The sequence below is a fragment of the Ipomoea nil genome, unplaced genomic scaffold (assembly GCF_001879475.1).
Source record: "Ipomoea nil cultivar Tokyo-kokei standard unplaced genomic scaffold, Asagao_1.1 scaffold0345, whole genome shotgun sequence".
Classification (NCBI taxonomy): domain Eukaryota; kingdom Viridiplantae; phylum Streptophyta; class Magnoliopsida; order Solanales; family Convolvulaceae; genus Ipomoea; species Ipomoea nil.
In genome coordinates, this window is record NW_017616773.1 from 110,620 (window position 1) to 131,266 (window position 20,647).

Genomic DNA, 20,647 nt, shown 5'->3' on the forward strand with positions numbered 1-20,647 from the left:
ACCCCCACCCACCGGCTACCCGCTGGAATCTCACCCCACCCGGGACCTCGGCTTCCCCGTTTGATGTTTCCCCGATCCCCGTGGTGTCCCAACGGACTCCGTTTATCGTGCCTATGTCTAGTTTGAGGTGTCGGGTACCGTTCGTAGGTTTATGAGTCTGTTGTATTGCATGCTAGATGAATTGGTATCCCGTTGACCTAGGTGAAGGAAGTATGAACCCCTTAGGACTATTCTTAGTAAGTGATGGATCACGCATAGGGTTGTTATACGCTTTATCCCCCTTCCCGATGTGTAACGTGGGTTGTATGTGCTTGCTATGTGTTACGTGTGTGTGCTACCCCAATTCGGTTGCGATCGGATTGGTTATCCTGAGCTGCGGTTCAGATGCTGGCTGCGGTCAGATTGGTATTCCTGGCTGCGGTCAGATGACATTCTCTTGGGCTGCGGTCCACCGTTTGGTTGCGATCAAACGTTTCTATACGAGCTGCGGTTCGTCCTTTATTCTGGCTGCGGTCAGATGACACTATCTTGGGCTGCGGTCCACTGTTTGGTTGCGATCAAACATTATGATGAGCTGCGGTTCATCGGTCGGTTGCGATCGACCTCCGCGTGTTGCGATACGGGGCATGGTGCTGCGGGGCTGTGTCAGAGCTATATGCGCTGACCCTCATGTATGGGCATGCGATCGGTCCTGTGGCACCAACAATGTGCGTTATGTGTGTGATATAGACGAGTTGTGACTATGAGTGCCTTGGGATGTGACTGTGGGTCTCATATTGGGGATTGTTTATGATGGGTTGTGATTATTGTTTATGCTTTGCCTTATCTGCCTTATCTATTGTGAACTGCATATGCTCGTTATAACTGTTGCTTGTGTCTGGCCTTATCTGTCAAGTCATTCCCGGTTTTAAAGCTAGAGTTCGTAGGATATATCTTCATGCTCAAAATGGTTTTCATATATCTATATATATCTCTATATGTATTGTATTTCAACGCGTTGGAGTGGGTTACCAGCATCTCTCGCTGAACAGATATATTTGGCTTTCAGGCACAGAAGAATAAGTCACTGGAGCGCGCTAGAACTCGGAACGTAGAAGTAGATAGTTTCCTTTTTGGCCTGCGTGCCATATTATGCATTTACATTATTGAGGATATTAGTTAGTAGCCTGTGCACCTGGGTTCTCTAGCTCAGGTGTGGCATAGCACCCCGTACACCTGTATTACGTTTTGGGATTTAATGAGATAATACCTTTATTTTATAAGTTTTAAATGTCTTGAAAATCTGGGGTGTTACAGGCAGGGTGCTGCGGGGCCGTGTCAGAGCTATATGCACTGACCCTCATGTATTGGCATGCGATTGGTCCTGTGGCGCCAACAAAGTTTGCTATGTGTTGTGATATGGATGAGTTGTGATTATGAGTGTTTTGGAGGAATGTGACTGTGGGATTTATGTTGGGGATTGTTTATGTTGGGTTGTGATTATTGTTATGCTTAGCCTGATCTGCCTTATCTGTTGTGAACTGCATATGCTCGTTATAACTGTTGCTTGTGTCTGGCCTTATCTGTCGAGTCATTCCCGGTTTTAAAGCTAGAGTTCGTAGGATATATCTCCATGCTCAAAATGGTTTTCGTATATCTATATATATCTCTATATGTATTGTATTTCAACGCGTTGGAGTGGGTTACCAGCATCTCTCGCTGAACAGATATATTTGGCTTTCAGGCACAGAGGACTAGAGCACTGGAGCGCGTTAGAACTGGAGCGTAGGAATAGATTAGTTTCCCTTTCGGCCTGCGTGCCATATTATGCATTTTATTTCGGTGGATGTTAGCTAGACAGCCTGTGCACTTGGGTTCTCTAGCCCAGGTGTGGCATAGCACCCCGTACACTTATGATACACTTTGGGATGTAATGAGATATTAACTTTATTATATAAGTTTTAAACGTCTTGAAAATCTGGGGTGTTACAGTTGGTATCAGAGCCTAAGTTTGACCCTAGGAAAAGACTCGTAAGACCGGACTTTAGGACATTAAGCTTGAACTCCAGGTACCTAGGAACATAGGACTCAGGAATCTTAGGACGCGCGGTGAGATTGTGAAACCTACACATAACCTCCCTACACCTTACCCTTCCTCATTCTAAAACCCTTCCCCACTTATCACTTCATAAGAAGCGCATCAGACTCTAATTTAACATTCTTATGGAACACTGACCAGAAACACGATAGCATGGCACCAAACAGAAGGCAATCAAGAACTCCAGAGCCCACCACAGACGACCCCTTGACCCAAACCCTACAGCAGCTAACACAAGTCGCACAGGCACTAAGTGACGCGGCCCTTCGCAACAACAGGCCCCCACCACCTCCATCAAACACAAACTCAGACGTCGCCCGACAAGTTTCAAATCACCGACCACCCACGTTTTCGGGAGAAGAGGATCCTGCGGTCCTAGAAGAATGGATCCGAACCCTTGATAAGATTTTTGGGGTAGTAGAATGCCCGGAGGAACGCCGCGTAGAGATAGCCTCGTTCTACTTCGGACACGAGGCCGATCTCTGATGGATCCACGAGGGGCCCACTTATCAACAAGAACGGGGATTCAATTGGGAGAACCTCAAGACACGACTACGGGAGAGATTCTATCCTACCCACGTAAAAGCATCCATGTACGAGGAGTTCCTTCATCTAAAACAAGGAACGGCCACCGTCATAGAATACCATAAACGATTCCTCGAGCTGGCACGCTTCGCGCCAGAGCTAGTCCCCACCGAGGTAACCAAGATAGAGAGATTCGTGTCAGGCCTCAACTTCGAAGCTCGAAAGGCGCTAGTGGTAAGCAGACCTCGGACCCTCAACGAGGCTTACTCCAGTGCCGCAAATCTCTATCGAATCCAACTACTCCAACGCGGAGTTCAGGAACAAATACGGAGAAGAAACACTGGAAGTGGGGCACCGCCAATGAAAAGAACGAGAAACGACACCGGCACAAGGACGAACAACCCGACCAACCAGAGACCGACCCTGGGCAACAACGAAGCTAATCCAAGAAGCTTCCCTTGCCCGAGATGCAACAAAAGCCACAGGGGCAAGGATTGCGCAGGCAACCCCTGGCGATGCTTCAACTACGGAGAGGAGGGGCACAAGGCCTTCCAGTGCACTCGACCCCAAAGACCACGCCCCGCCACCGTGGGCCAACACGGGGACACCGGTCATCAAGGGAGTTACGGCGCTCCCGGAAAGGTATTCGTTATGAGCCACACTCAAGCCAACCTCGGAAACGAGGAGGACCTGGAAGGGGGAAACCCAATCCCGGAGGACGAGGACCATACGGATCCCACAGAAGAAAACCCAGAAAACGAGTTCTGTCTAGGATAAACCCTCACACCCCTTGTAATCACCCCCGTGTCGTAAAGACCACTTATTTAGCTTAGCTATTTCGAAAGTATTATGAATAAAGATTTTGATCAAATTTCAATTCCACTACGGAGGTAAAGCACAAGTTACACTATCAACCCAACCCTTCCCCCACTAAAGGACAAAACAAGGAAAAGGACAAAAATCATACCATCAAGAAATGCCTAATGTTACCATTAGGAATTGAACTCTAGACCTCTAGACCTCACATTTACAAGTCCAAGCTCTAACCACCAAACCATGAATGTTTCTTGAAACCTCAAGGGAATACCCTTTTGTTAAACCCCTCCAAGTCCCTAAAACCCACAAAACCCCCAAATCAAAAACCCTTCTTCTCCTTCTTCTTCCCCAATCCCTTCCCTTCTTCCCCTCCCACACGAACCACCACCTCCTACCCGTGAAACCACCCACCTCTCACACCACCGCCGATCGGACGCCGCCACCACCCGACCATGCCCGGACGACGCCGCACCACCGTACCGCCGTCCGAACCGCTTCGCCGGAGACCACCCGCAGCACCGAGGACGCCACCCGCCATCCACCCGAGCTCTGCCCGCTGCTATCAACGCCCCACGCAACCGAAGACCCCCGCCACCCCGCCGAGCAATCGCCGGACTCCACCCCAACCGACGCCACATCGCCGCAGTTCGAACCTCCATCGGAAAAGAGGCTCGCCGGAAATTTCGCCGGAGGCCTGCCGGAAAACTCGTCGGAAACGTGCCACATATCACGATGCCAAAGAAACCCCTCGGAATCCGCAACCCGGAGTGGAGCAACGCCGATTACACCGTAATCGGAGGTAAATCACTTGAACCCGACCAATTCTCTCCGGAATTGGTTGACATGCTCAAACACCAAGGGCTTTTAGATACTTACCTCGCCATTAAAGGGGACACATACCCCGAATTGGTGAAAGAATTCTACCAACACCTTGTGGCCACCAAACGGGGTGACAAAGTAGAAATTACCACCAAGGTCCGTGGCAAGGAAATTGTGCTTTCCGAAGGCCGGTTGGCCAAGCTCTTGAAATTGACCACCACGGGTGTGTCTAACTATGACCGAAAGGGGTGGATTGATACCCAAACTATGGGATACAAAGACTATCTCGGGTACTTACTCGGGAAAGTGGACGGGTTCACCTCGGCCACTCGACCAAACCGAAAGTGGCTATCGGCGGAGCAAAAGATATTGGTTATGATTATAACCGATAGCCTCTTACCCACCAGTAACAAGAGCAAAGATGTGGCGAGCTTGGAGTGTACCTTTGCGTATCTCCTAAAACATAAAATCAAGTTCAACCTGCCGGCACTCATGCTAAAGCACATAGAGTTCTGCAAAACAAACAACCGGCTTAGCCTACCTTAAGGGATGATCCTAAGTTGGATCATGGAGAAAAAGGGGGTAGACCTAAGCCACACCGAGGTCAAAACCGCCAATGGCATGGTTTTCAATGCCCAAAACCTCCGCCGCAACGACATCTACTACACCGAAGGAGGACAGTATCTCACCCTTGAAGAAATTTGCCAAAAACCCGAGGAGGAACGTAGGGAATTGGTTGATCGGTTGGACATCTCCAACAAAAAGCTCAAGCGGGCCATGCAAGATTGCGGAGGCACGGAGGGAAATGAAGAACAAGAGGAGGAAGACGGGCCTAACCCGTCAGTGCACCCACAGCCAGGAGGGAACCCGAGGGGGCAAGACGAGGGTTCGGTCAACGAACGCATACTCGCACAGCTCGACCGGCAGAATCAAATCATGGACGAAGGGTTCTCATCCTTGATTTGCACCACACGCGCACTCGATCAAAGGCTAGCAGCGATCGAGGCCGCCTTGGGCACTCGCGGTGCACCCAGTTCCAGCGCAGGAAACCGAGGTACAACCGAAAACTTCTTTATCACAACACCATCAAAAGTTCAGCCTACCCCAAGCCAAGACAAACGTAAGGCCGCAACCCTAATCAGGAGGCCGAGCTACGAGGTGTCTAGGGGTGAAAGGACGGACTATAACACCGGGCTTCGGGGACGAAGCCCCTTGTAAGGGGGGGAGAGTGTAACACCCCGTGTTACGGCCCCTAAAACCATTTAATTAATTAATCAATAGCCCAAGAGAAAGAATAAATTATAATTAATTAGGGAAAAAGGCCCACCATAGTCCATGGGCCCTCATATATAAACCCAACCCCTAAACCCAATCCTTAGTTCCAAAAGGAATAGAATTAGCGAGCCTATAATATTAGTTCCTAATTAGGACTCCTAAATATATAAATAGGGGACTTAAGAGGCACCTAGGACTCCCCACGAGATTAACGCCCCACCACCCCAAAAAGAGCTCCAAGAATCCCCTTAGGAGAAATCAAGAAAGCAAGGAAGCTTAGAGAAATATCCTTCATAGCCAAGGAATTGATTAAGGCTAAGAGGTAACCCATGTCTCAACAAAACCTATTTTCATAGCTATGATTTCCCCTTAGGGTTTCCCCCATATTATTGTGTATTGGCGAGATGTGATGATTATTATTGATGTTTGATGTGATAATTCCATGAAGGATCTTGATGTTCTTGATATTGGGAGATTCTTGATAATTATGGTGTTCTTGTTGATTATATGGAGTTCTTGATGATTATGTGTTGTTCTTGATAATTGTGTGATGATCTTGATGTTTATGTGTTATTCTTACCGAATCCTGCAATTAGAAGACGAACCGTATTCTTGTTGATATAAAAGTGATTAGAACCCTAGGTTGTATCATATGATCTTATTTTTGGATTATCGGGTGGGGAAATCGCATGTTTGGGTGTTGATTATATTTAGAAAAGCATGGTAAGTTATGTGCCGTTCGATTCTTGTATTTGATTCGTTAATTGTCTACGTGTTGTCGTTAATTGCGTTGTAAAGTGTCTAAGCATGGTTTCGGGTTCCACAATGGTTCCCGGGGCGAAATTGTGTGATAAGAGTCAGTGGGGGGTAGGTGGGGGGTAGGGGACCCGCCACCTACCCACGGCCGGAAAGTGTATCTCCGGCAGCGGGCAGCTACCCGCCGGCGACACGCTGCCCGGAACAGTGAAATCCGGCGGGTGGCCCCCACCCACCGGCTACCCGCTGGAAATTATCCCACCTTGGGATCCCGGCTTCCCCGTTTGATATTTCCCCGTTCCCCGTGGTGTCCCAACGGACTCCGTTCTTCGTGCCTATGTCTAGTTTGATGTTTCGGGTACCGTTCGTAGGTTTATGAGTCTATTGTATTGCATGCTAGTTGAATTGGTACCCCGCTAACCTTGGTGGAAGAAGTATGAACCCCTTAGGACTATCCTTAGTATGTGATGGGTCACGCATAGGTTTTGTTATGCGCTTTCTCCCCCTTCCCAATGTGTAATATGGGTTGCATGTGCTTGCTGTGTGATATGTGTGTATGTTACCCCAATTCGGTTGCGATCGGATTGGTTTTCCTGAGCTGCGGTTCAGAAGCTGGCTGCGGTCAAATTGATACTCTTGGGCTGCGGTCCACCGTTTGGATGCGATCAAACGTTTCTATACGAGCTGCGGTTCGTCCTCTTTCCTGGCTGCGGTCAGATGACATTCTCTTGGGCTGCGGTCCACTGTTTGGTTGCGATCAAACACCATGATGAGCTGCGGTTCATCGGTCGGTTGCGATCGACCCCTCCGTGTTGCGATACGGGGCAGGGTGCTGCGGGGCCGTGTCAGAGCTATATGCGCTGACCCTCATGTATGGGCATGCGATTGGTCCTGTGGCGCCAACAAAGTGTGCTATGTGTTGTGATATGGATGAGTTGTGATTATGAGTGTTTTGGAGGAATGTGACTGTGGGATTTATGTTGGGGATTGTTTATGTTGGGTTGTGATTATTGTTATGCTTTGCCTGATCTGCCTTATCTGTTGTGAACTGCATATGCTCGTTATAACTGTTGCTTGTGTCTGGCCTTATCTGTCGAGTCGTTTCCGGTTTTAAAGCTAGAGTTCGTAGGATATATCTCCATGCTCAAAATGGTTTTCGTATATCTATATATATCTCTATATGTATTGTATTTCAACGCGTTGGAGTGGGTTACCAGCATCTCTCGCTGAACAGATATATTTGGCTTTCAGGCACAGAGGACTAGAGCACTGGAGCGCGTTAGAACTGGAGCGTAGGAATAGATTAGTTTCCCTTTCGGCCTGCGTGCCATATTATGCATTGTATTTCAGTGGATGTTAGCTAGACAGCCTGTGCACCTGGGTTCTCTAGCCTAGGTGTGGCATAGCACCCCGTACACTTATGATACACTTTGGGATGTAATGAGATATTACCTTTATTATATAAGTTTTAAACGTCTTGAAAATCTGGGGTGTTACAAGATTGGAGGGGAAAATTTTGAAAGGATGGGCAGCATTACTCATAATGTATTTTGAAGTTTAAGATTAAGGAACAATTACAACAATCAACAACCATTTTAGAGGTACCAAAATCATGGAACTCAAATCAAAAGAAATATGAATAAGCGTTAAGAACAAACAAATAGGACTTACTATTTCCAGACGGGGGGAAGCTTCTTTGTCTTCTTGTAGTAGCGAGCTAGGAGGTGGATTCTGCTCTCAACCAGAATCAGGCGGAACTTGGAGTCCTTATCCTTCCTGTTCCTCTCCAAGTGTTTCATTATTGCCACAACCTTCTTAATCAAGTGGTAAAGATCCTCTGGGATCTTAGGTGCAAGCCCTGAGCAGAAACCATATTTCAGATCATATTCTCAAGATAAATCATACACACACACAAACTAATAATTAAACATTAATAGAAATACCATGAGCCTTGAGAATACGTAAGATCTTGCTCCCGGTGACGCTATTCACCTGAGCAATCCCATGAGAATCACACCAATCTGAGATGGTGTCATGCCCCTTTTGGCAAACTTACAGATATTCTCATCCACCTGTATGACAAAATCACATTTTAAATACACCCAAACTATTCATACATTCGAAAGACGCTCAGAAATGTATTGTTGGAACAACATTAAATACCATAGACGAAAGAATGAAATTATTAGCACAGCTACCACGATCTATGATCCGGTGACGGTTGGCGGCCGGCGGCGAGGCGGGGAAGGTAGCTGCGCTGCTGTTGGCCGTCGAGCACTAGATGCCCAGGTCACAGTTGTAGATGCAATCCCATTCCCATCCTGCACCGCCATTCTCTCCGAGACATCTGCCAAAGCTTTCAGGTTATAGTTGATAAGGGCATTCACAAAGTAGCAGGTATCGTCTCGACTGTTCCCTTTAGGCACATCTACCAAAATGACTCGATCACCAGTGTTCCTGCTCTCTCATCAATTATCTCTGGGTGGACTGTAATCACTGAAGAGTTGTTTTGCATGAAGACAGGTTCAGTAAACAATCTTAGCAAAGCAGTGTGACGCTAATTATAAAAACCAAATGCCAATAAAGAGACATTGTGCCCACTATTATTCATATCACTTGTAAGTAGCAAGCAAACAAATTCGACTCACATCATCAAGGCAATTAAAAACCGTATTCTTTTGAGTGCAAATTAAGAGTACCTTGAGTCTGTGATCACCACCAACAATCCTGATCCCAAGGATATGCTCCTCGTCATCAAGAAGTTCCAACATTTCAGTGCTGGTTGTAGCAGGAAGTCCTGACTTCACATCTACCTCTCTAACACTCCCAATTTCAAGATCACCCAAAACTGTACACCTGCTAACAAATGGCTTATACTTCTGTGGCTGATCAAACCTCCTCACCAGTGACCAAACCTACCACCAAACACAGTAACCACTTCTCCTTAATTACAACAAGTTAATAAACCAACTGAAAGTTTAGTAGCAATTTAATCAAACAAACTCATCTTAATTCTCTCAATATGCAGACTAGACTAGACTAGAGACTTCAGATTCCTCTAACTCCAAAACTTGTTAAGATCATGCCACAATAAAATACATAAATCAACTTATAAGATCAAAATTAAAATTTGAATTATCAAAAGAAAGAAAGAAATAAAAATTCTATTCTATTCTATTTGGACATGAAACTCAAAAAATGTAGAAAATCAAGAATCTATACAAAAACCAGGAGATTTTGCCAATAAAGAGATCAGACTGCTGAAATTAGTAGGATAAGGATCCAAAAAAATGCATGGCTAAAACTCACAGCTAAAAAGTTACAATTTTTACTTTTAACTCATCAAATTCTCCCCACTTAACATTCACGCTATCAGTAGTACAGTACAGTACCCAAACGCAAACAAGCAAACTACTAACAACGACTTCCATGGAAATCAAGAGTGTTAAAATCACAAAACGAAAACCCATCCATACAAGGAGATCGAGAAAGGAAATTACAATATCAGTGGGAACTTTGATGTGGTTCGTAACGCGAGGAAGCGGTTGTTGCAGAGGGAGGCGAGGTGGAGAGTCGGGGTGGTGGACGGACGGCGTGCGTGAGATCAGATCTGGCTCAGCGGACAGGGAGGCGAGGTCGCGAAGCAGACGGACGACGCGCGGACGGACCGCGACACAGCGGACGGATCGGAGGAGAACGCCGAGGTGAGATCAGATCTGAGGAGAACGCGTGGCCGACGGGCACTCTCTTGATCAGTTGTAATTTTTTTATACTTGGGTTAAAATTAGCACACAGATCTGATCTGGTAGGGTAAATGTTGAGTGGAAATCGGAGACTCCAATCTAAGAGGGTGCCTCGGATTCAAATTTGATTATAATAATAATATCTACGGCTCCGGTCTAGTTGGGTGCCGCGGATTTCAATATTATTATTATAATAATATTATATCCGAGGCACCCACTTAAGACTGTGCCACGGATTCTAATTTTATTATTATAATAATATAATATTCGCGGCAAAGTTTCCCAGCGGGTGCCGCGGATTAGCATATTATTATAATAATAATAATATTTCCGAGGCACCACTTTGTAATTGGTGCCTCAGAAAGTTATCCCTTTTTCTATACAAGACACCTTTATCTTGAAGGTGTAGTGGAAAATACGACTTATATTTTCAATTCTGTACTAGTGAAGGCTCCTGCTGTGGTTCCTACTACCTCTACCCGGAAGATGAAACCAACTACTCGCTCAAGAGGACGAAGTATCACACCTGAAGTCCAAAGTTCTACGGAAAATCCAAACACCACAGTCTATAAACCTCAGTTTGTCTCTTCTACAGCTCAAGAAAAATGGTCTACGATGATCTGGCGAGAACTTATAGTTCAGCGGTCGGTTGATGAACAACAGTTGAACTCTGTTTGTGACATCTTGCCTTTACTAAGTGATAATGGCCTCTTGAAACCTGTTGTAACACCCCCTAATTTCCATGCAGAATTAAACCATAAACATGCAGATAACTAACCAAAACATCATACACACCGGAAGACTAAAAAGGGATTATATAAACAGGAAATAAAGGGTGCTATGACACGCTCACCCAAAGGTGAACGCACATGCGAAACATCTGCATAATCCACAATCTAAATCCATACATAACAGGAATACTAATGTCTATCCTTAGTACACAGGCCACAACAACTCAAAACAAAGGGATCTACACTAACACGTTCTAGACCGCCCTATCGTCTACACATTACCTGAAAGAAACACATAAAAGATGGGACGACGCCCGGTCAGCGAATAATGCTGGTAACCCACCAATACCTGTTAAGTATCATACATAGATAGGATATATATATATATATATATATATATATATATATATATATATATATATATATATATATATATATATATATATATATATACATATATATATAATCATTTGCGAGGGTAGGCCACTGCCCGGGGGTAGGCCACTGCCCGCCGTTCCGCCCGCGGGTACACCAACTGTACAAAATAATCCCTTCGGGTGTAACACCGCGTGTTACGGCCTTCAATCCCGGATTAATTATTTACTTAATCCCGTTAATAATAATTAAATATGATTTAATTCTGTTAGGTTTCCCTTTAATTAATTAATAAGGCCCACCATGAACCGTGGACCCTTGCCTAAATTAGAGTCTTAAGCCTATTAGGAATAAAGAAAGTAAACCTTTTAGTATTCAGATTCTAATTAGGAATTCTAGACCTAGTTATCTATTAGGAATAAAGGAAGTAGGCCTTTTACTATTCGGATTATGTTTAGGATTCTCTTTAATTAATTAATATGGTCCACTATGGACCATGGAACCTTATCCCTAAAACAATTCCTTAGTCCTATAAGGAATGGAATTAGCAAGCCCATAGTATTTAGACCCCAATTATGACTCTTAGGAATATATATATATATATATATATATATATATATATATATATATATATATATATATAGGATCATAGGAGGCACCTAAATCTTACACCACAATAATCTCTCACTACACAAGAAGTTCCTAGAATCCACTTAGGAGAAATCAAGAAAGAAGAAAGCTTAAAGAAAGACCCTTCATAGCCAAGGAATTAATTAAGGCTAAGAGGTAACCCAAGTCTCCGCAAAACCTATTTTCATAGCTATGATTCCCCTCTTAGGATTTCCCCCATATTCTAGTGTGTTGACGATTCATTATGTTGATCTTGGTAATTGGTGTTATGATTCCATGGGTGATCTTGATGATCTTGATGGTATTAAGAGGTTCTTAATGATTATATGGTGTTCTTGATGTTCTTGATGATTATATGATGTTCTTGATGTTTATGTGATATTCCTACCGAATCTCGACATTAGAAGATGAATTGTGTTCTTGTTGAGTTAAAAGTAATTAGAACCCTAGGTTGTATCGTGGAACTCGTATGGTATTGTTCTTGGTATATTGGGTGGGAATTCGTATGTTTGGGTGTTGATTATGTTTAGAAAATCATGATAGGTTATGTGCCGTATGTTCTTGCTTTTGAATCCATTAATTGTCTACGTATTGTTGTCAATTGCGTTTGAAAGTGTCTACGCATGGTTTCGGGTTCCACAAAGGTTCCCGGGGCGTTTTGGTGAAAAAGAGTTAGTGGGGGGTAGGGGACCCGCCACCTACCCGCGGCCAACATGGGCAACGCCGGCAGCGGGCAGCCGGCGGGCGGGCAGCTGCCCGTTGGGCACCCACTGCCCGGAATTATGCCACCGGCGGGCAGCCGGCGAGTGAACCCTCACCTACCGGCTACCCGATGGAAAATACCCCACATCGGGATTCCGGCTTCCCCGTTTGATGTTCCCCCGACCCTCGTGGTGTCCCAACGGACTCCGTCTATCGTGCCTACGTCTAGTTTGATATTTCGGGTACCGTTCGTAGGTTGTATGAGTTTTATATATTGCATGCTAGTTGAATTGGTACCCCGTTGACCTAGGTAAAAGGTGTATGTACCCCTTAGGATTATTCTTAGTATGTGAAGGATCACGCATAGGTTTTGTTATACGTTTTCTCCCCTTCCCAATGTGTTAATGTGGGTTGCATGTGCTTGCTATGTGTTATGTGTGCATGATACCCCAATCCGGTTGCGATCGGATTTGTTATTCCTGAGCTGTGGTTCAGAAGCTGGCTGCGGTCAGATTTACACTTTCGGGCTGCGGTCCACCGTTTGGTTGCGATCAAACGTTTCTTCATGAGCTGCGGTTCATATTTTCCTGGCTGTGGTCAGATGACATACTCTTGGGCTTCGGTCCACTGTTTGGTTGCGATCAAACTATGATGAGCTGCGGTTCATCGGTCAGTTGCGATCGACCCCTCTGTGTTGCGATACGGGGCAGGGTGCTGCGGGGCCGTGTCAGAGCTATATGCGCTGACCCTCATGTATAGGCATGCGATTGGTCCTGTGGCGCCAACAAAGTGTGCTATGTGATGAGATATGGATGGTTTGGTGTTGTGATTGTTACGAAAGCGTGACCCTAGGACACATGCTAGTGAACTAGATATGTTTGGATATAATTATTGACTGTGATTACCTATACCTGTGCCCTACATTGAGAATTGTGTGTGCTTGGTTATGTCTATTGATTGTGTTTATCCCTATCTGTCGAGTCTATCCCCTGTTTGAAAGCTACAGTCTCTTAGGATATATCTTCATGCTTCGAAATGGTTTATTTTGTATAACTATGTATATATCTATATGTATTGTATTTCAACGCGTTGGAGTGGGTTACCAGCATCTCTCGCTGAACAGATATATTTGGCTTTCAGGCACAGAGGAGTAGACACTGGAGCGCGCTAGAGTCTTGAAGCATAGAAGTAGATAGTTTCCCTTTCGGCCTGCGTGCCATGCTTATACATTTACATTATTGAGGATATTAGTTAGTTAGCCTGTGCACCTGAGCTCTCTAGCTCAGGTGTGGCATAGCACCCCGTACTCTTTATATTATGTTTTGGGATTTAATGAGAATTTACCTTTATTATATAAGCTTCAAAAAGTTTAAAAATTTCGGGGTGTTACAGTTGGTATCAGAGCCTAAGTTTGACCCTAGGATATTACTCTTAAGACCGGAGTTTAGGACATTAGCCTTGAACTCTAGGTATTTAGGAACATAGGACTCAGGAATCTTAGGACGCGCGGTGAGATTGTGAAACCTGCCTACATTCACATAACCTCCCCTCACTTTATCCCTCACTAATTTAAAGAACTCACACTCGCTTACCACACCAGGGTAAGGGTGCAACACATCAACGCATCGTTACAATAAATATTGGCCCTAAAAACCAGCAGCATGGCGCCAACAAGAAGTCAGCCAAGGATCCCACACTCCTAGAGGAATGGATCAGAACCTTCAACAAAATCCTCGGGCTAGTGGAATGCCCAGAGGAACGCAGCGTAGAGATAACCTCATTCTACTTCAAGACACGAGGTTGATCTTTGATAAATCCAGTAAGAACCCACTTATGGGCAACAATCGGGTGTTCAACTGGGAATGCCTAGGGGCACGGCTACGAGGACGATCCCACCCTGCACCCGTAAGTGCAACCATGTATGAGGAAAGTCTCCACCTAAAAACAAGGGATGACCATTGCCAGGGAATACCACAAACAATTCCTCCAGCTGGCTCGTTTCGCGCCTGGATTAGATCCTACAGAGACGACCAAGATAAAGAAGTCTGTGACAAACCACAAACTACGTAACCCAGAAGGCCCTAATTGTAAGTAACCCCGAACCCCTAACGAAGCCTACACCAGTGCTGCCGACCTCTATCAAATCCAACTTCTACAAACGGGAAATTCATGAACAAACCCAAAGGAAGGAGTAACAGAAGTGGGGGACCACCTGTAAAAGGGACTGGGAACGGCAATTAAATGCAAGGATGTAAAGTAACGCATAAACAACATCCTTCGTCAACCTTTAGTGCGAATTGTCGAAAAGGACTCGACATGGCAAGAAGAGGCAACAGACGCATGGAAAGTATCATACAACTAAAGCCTCCCTGCAATAAAGGTCTTACCTTGGAACAAGGACCTTGATGGTTTTAAAGCATCGTAAGAAGTGCATGTGACACATAAAATCGCCAAAACACCATGCGACGTCGAGGGTGGTCAATCAAATGCATTCCAAGAAAGAGAAATGCATCACCAAGCACTTGGTCACCAAAGGATTAAATAAATAGTGAACGACAAGCCGAACTCCAAGAAAAACAAAGAAGGCTTATCATTAATCAAGCAAGGAAAAGACAAAGTCGGCTTATAACCAACTACCCAGTGAAGATGACGAGGTTGCTAATTGGAAACCCGACCCAACCTACTGAGCAGAAAGAACATACGAGATTCTCGACTCATCTAGAACTCGTGCTTAAGGATCAATAACACTGTACGATGGGTCATCCTATGTATTCGAACCCCTTTGTTGTGCACATGGGCATGGTGCTTGTCGGGACTTGAATCTGTGCATTCTTGGGATTTTTCCCAAAGGAATTCACTCTTCCTAGTCACCTTCCCGCGGGTCCCCAACGGGAACTTGATGGTACCCTAAAGGGTCCTTGACGGGACCTTGGCAGGACCTTGACGAGTTCCTGACAGGAGCTTCGCAGGCGGACGACCGCCCACCTCGCGCCCACTGGTACAATGTGCTGATTTCTTAACTCCTCGTTTTATTGATTCGTGGCGCGCTTGTGTGCCTCGGTTGATGAACGTGAGTCTTGGGTAAAGAACAATGGGTTGCCCAAACATGGTTCCCTCGGTAAAAGACCTTGACACGCGAAACACCGTCAGAAAAACACAACCAATTGCATTACACGTGGAGTGGAAGTTGGACTCTACAATGCAACCGACTATGGATGATTGGCGTGAAGGATTGTGCAAACCAAGGAGGTGAGTTGGGAACTCATGCTAGGGACTCACAAAGGCCTTAAAAGCCAAAATGCTAAGGATGGACCTGGACCCCTTCAAACCATGGATATCGTTCAAGCAGATCAGAGGGCTCCTTACAAGTTGTATGAAATCAAGAATGACGTAGTCCGTGGTGCTAGGCAAAAAGGTAAATGAGCAAATTTGTGCCAAGGACTCAAGGGTTATTAAGGACCCACAAGGAAATGAGATGACTCGTAAAGTCACCGAGTCATTCCGCAACGAGATTAGGTAACCAACTGCACTTCAAGAAGAAAAAGAGCATGCAAGGGCACCTTCATCATTAAAAAGTAACAGCAAAGGGCACAACAAGCCGAACCTCGGGGAAGACATGAAGTCTTACTAAGAATTTCATTCACTAAAGAGGAGACGAAATTCAATAAGAAGAGAAAGTCAACCCAAAGTTTATCGACTCCCAAGAGATTTTGGGAAGAATTTGGGAAGTGCGCCCTAAGAGATTGGCTTGGTTGACCAAACTTGGTCAAGACCTTGGACGCATTAAAGAAGTAAGTGATAAATCATCACGGGAGATTCCCTCAAGATAGGAGAGAAGGATGAAACTTTTTTCTGGGAAGCAAGGTCTAACAAGGATCTTAAAGTCAGGCAAGTGCCAACACCAAGGAAGAAGGATCATCAGTTCGCCAATACGACGTGATCAAAGTATCAAACCAGAATAGTCACTTAAGATCGAGAACCTTTAACCCATCCTAGCCGAATTCCTTTCCCTCCCTCGGAAAATCGTCCCCCTCCTTATTTCAAAACCCTTTCTACCCTTCAAACCTTCAATTAACACTTCACCAAGCTCACATGTAGAATCCAACAAATCATCATATAGGTAAGCAAAATAGATTTTGTAGAGCATGGGTTACCTCTTGAAGACAAAAACCTTCAATTAACACTTCACCAAGCTCCTAATAAGGTTCACCTTCCAAACCCACTTCAAGAACACACTAAAAGGTCATAAAGATCCTATCTTTAGGGAAAGACACCTTAGAAAACACTAAAAACGCAAGATAAACATAGATCTTACCCTTCTAGATGCTCAAATGTATGAAAGGTAGAATCTTGGAGACAAACTTTGAAGATTTGACAAAGCTCCAACTTGGCTTGGAAGAAAAGCTATCTAACTTTTAGAGAGAAGGAGGAGTTCAAGTTTGGAAAGTGTATGGGAAAAGAATGAGGAGTGTCTTCTAGGTTAGCTTGCATTACTAACATAAGGTGAAATGTCATGAATACCCTTACTAAAATGAAGAGGTGTAAGGAATAAAGGTAACTACTCACAAAGCTTTAGCTACAACCATTAACTTTGGGTTGACTAGTCAATTACTAGTCACTGACTGTTGAATTTTCAGGAATTTAAGGAATTAAATTACCAATTGAATTAGGATTAATTACTTAATTAATCCCTTAATCGAATTTGGATTACGGGGTGTCACATCCTCTTCCCCTTCAAAGACGCTTCGTCTCTGAAGCTTGGGTACGACGAATTAAAACAAACGGTAAAAAGGAACAACAATGTGACAAGAGTGTCAAGAACATTCTCTTTTGGTCGAAACCCAAAGGATTCACAAGACATCAAAGCAAGCAAGATGGTATATCGAGACAAGGATTGAAAGAATTAAACCATCGGAGATATTGAGCATATCAAACTCTAAACCAAACACGACCATCAACTTCTAACCAAGAACCAAGAACTAAACAACTAACCCAAAACACAAACCACCAAAACTAACTACTCAACTAAACAAACAAGCAAGAACAAGCACACAAAGCAAGCAACAGGAAACTAACAAACGGTAACAACAACTAAGAAGATAACAACAACTAAGGAAAGGTAAACGGGATTACCACAACACCGAGCTAGAACGACTCACTCTCCAATCCATCGGTGGTCTCCTCGGACTCTTCGTCATCACCTCCTCTGCGACTTGAGCTGGCCTCAATCTGATCTAGCTTCTGGTGGACGGCAACGAACTGCATCTTCATGTACGGAAGCCTTCTTCGATCATACGGTTCTGTTGACAAAGCAAGGTGACTACACGCTCCTCATGCGTCATGGAATCATGCTCCCTTTTGGTGTGGGCTTCCCTTCTTCTTTGATTTTCTTCGCTTTCGGAATCACTTTCCTCCGCCTCGGCAGCTTCAGTTGCTTCCACCTCTTCCTCATGGCCCGCTTCACCCTCATCTTCTTCATCACCTCCCAAACTCTGGACTGCAAGGTTCAACTTTCCAGCATGAATCTCGAGCTCTACAGCCAACTTAGCTCTTTCTTCGGGGGATTTCCTTGCAACTTCTTCGAGAGTGATGTAATCACCATCGTCCAACTGAAACAAGTTGCAACTTCGAAGATTGGTGGCATCCAACACCATCTTTCCTACGGGCTTCGGTATATAACCATCAACACTCACACCCTTCTTGACAAGAATCCAGCTCAACACCATCCCATCCGTTGTGGAGTTAGTTATTTATCTTTGAAGTGAATCATGCTTGGGTTGATTCTATAATCTTTGCACTTGGATATTCTTGCAACCCTTCCTTTGAGAACCACCTAAATTTCCCAAGTATTCTTTGAATTTGAGAATAGAAAACACTTACTAAAATCCTTTCTTGTGTAGCCTAAAAGTCAAGAAAAATGTTTATTTGCAAGCCTTGAGTTTCAAACCCAGGTATACTCTTTGCAACCCAACCTCTAAATCACTTGAGCTAATTATCTTTATCGAAACCTACCCAATTCTAATTCCACCTAAACCATAAATTTCCACTTTACCCAAATCCCCAAAATTAAATCATCTTTTCCCCAATTTTTCCCCAAAAATCCCTAAATTCCCAAATCTTCTTCTCTCTTCTTTCCCTACCCGTGAGCAGCCGAAATTCACCCGCCCACCCGTCGCCTCACCTGCAACCCGCCACCCCACCTGCCGACAACGCACCACCGCCGCACCATCGCCATCCACCGCAGCCGCCGTCCACCGGAGCCTTGCCATCGACCGTTGCGTTGCCGCGACGCCGAGTGAGCAGCGAGAGAGGGAGAGGCAGCGTGAATGAAGAGGAGAGGAAGGAGGAGTTGTGGGCTTCTTTTGTTGAGCTTTGGGTCATCTGCTACCATGCCTAGAAGGTCAAGTTTGGCTAGTAAAGTGGAATGGGTGGATGCCCATTACCTTGTTCTTGAAGGTAAAACATTTGACCCGGAATCTTTTCCTAATTCTTTGTTGGATATGCTTAGATTCCAAGGTTTGTTGGATGAGTTCCTCGCCATAAGGGTCGAGACTTACCCGAGACTAGTTAAGGAATTTTATCGTCACATGGTTGTAACAAAGGATGGTGATAAGCTTGAGATCACTTCTAAAGTGAGAGGTGTGAAGGTAGTTCTGTCTGAAAAGAGGTTGGCTCAGCTTTTGAGTTTATCTGCTTCTGGAGTTACTCTGTATAGCGGTAACTCGTGGATTAGTACAGATACCATGTGTAACACCCCGTGTTACGACCCCTAATATCAATTAAATCATTTAATCAATTACCCCCAAAGAAAGAATTAAATCACAATAATTAATTAGGAAAGGCCCACCATAGTCCACGGGCCCTTATCCCTAAACCCAATCCTTAGTCCCAAAAGAAATAGAATTAGCAAGCCCATAATATTAGTTCCTAACTAGGACTCCTAAATATATAAATAGGGGACTTAAGAGGCACCTAGAAACCCCCACCACAATAAACGCCCCACCACCCCAAAGAGCTCCAAGAATCCCCTTAGAAGAAATCAAGAAAGCAAGAAAGCTCAAAGAAAGACCGTTCAAAGCCAAGGAATTAATTAAGGCTAAGAAGTAACCCATGTCTCAACAAAACCTATTTTCATAGTTATGATTCCCCCTTAGGATCCCCCATATTATTATATGTTGATGATTCGTTATATTGATAATTGGTGTTATGATTCCATTGATATTCTTGATGATCTTGACGATGATGGGTTCTTGATAATTATGGCGTTCTTGATGATTATATGACGTTCTTGATAATTACATGGTGTTCTTGATGTTCTTAATGATTATATGAGGTTCTTGATAGTTATATGATATTCCTACTGAATCTTAATGAATTGTGTTCTTGTTGGTTTAAAAATAATTAGAACCCTAGGTTATATCGTGGAATTCGTATGGTGTTATTCTTGGTATATTGGGTGGGATTTCGCATGATTGGGTGTTTATTATGATTAGAAAAGCATGATAGGTTATGTGCCGTTTGTTTCTTGATTTGATCCGTTAATTGTCTACGTGTGTTGTCAATAGCGTTTGAAAGTGTCTGCGCATGGTCTCGGGTTCCACGAAGGTTCCCGGGGCGTTTTTGTTGTTAATGAGTCAGTGGGGGGTAAGTGGGGGTAGGGGACCCGCCACCTACCCGCGGTCAAAAGGGGGCAGCTCCGGTAGCGGGCAGCCGGCGGGCGGGCAGCTGCCCGCCGGGCACCCGCTGCCCGGAACAGTAACGCCAGCGGGTGAACCCTCACCCACCGGCTACCCGCTGGAAATTCCCACACCTCGGGACCCCGGCTTCCCCGTTTGATGTTTCCCCAACCCCCTTGGTGTCCCAACGGACTCCGTCTATCGTGCCTATGTCTAGTTGATGTTTCGGGTACCGTTCGTAGGTTGTATGAGTCTCATATATTGCATGCTAGTTGAATTGGTATCCCGTTGACCCAGGTATAAGAAGTATGAACCCCTTAGGAGTATTCCTAGTTGTGGATGACCACGTGTAGGTTTCGTTATACGTTTTCCCCCTTCCCAATGTGTTAATATGGGTTGCATGTGGTTGCTATGTGTTATGTGTGCATGTTACCCCGATTTGGTTGAGATCAATCGGGGTATACGGGCAGTCGGATGGGCTGAGAATCATACCGGCTGTTAACCAGGCTGGTAAAGACTGGT

General features: G+C 44.8%; 1 protein-coding gene and 1 pseudogene across 1 annotated transcript; both read right to left on the minus strand.

Moving 5' to 3' along the window:
• Nucleotides 1-7,916: 7,916 nt before the first annotated feature.
• Nucleotides 7,917-8,601, minus strand: LOC109171697 (annotated as a pseudogene).
• Nucleotides 8,602-8,865: 264 nt separating this feature from the next.
• On the minus strand, nucleotides 8,866-17,720 carry LOC109171698 (abscisic acid receptor PYL7-like). Its single transcript, XM_019320762.1, has 3 exons — nucleotides 17,609-17,720; nucleotides 9,769-9,878; nucleotides 8,866-9,183 (listed from the first exon to the last, which is right to left on the minus strand). Exons 1-3 carry the CDS (start codon nucleotides 17,718-17,720, stop codon nucleotides 8,881-8,883), a joined length of 525 nt encoding a protein of 174 aa, XP_019176307.1. The 3' UTR covers nucleotides 8,866-8,880.
• Nucleotides 17,721-20,647: the final 2,927 nt, after the last annotated feature.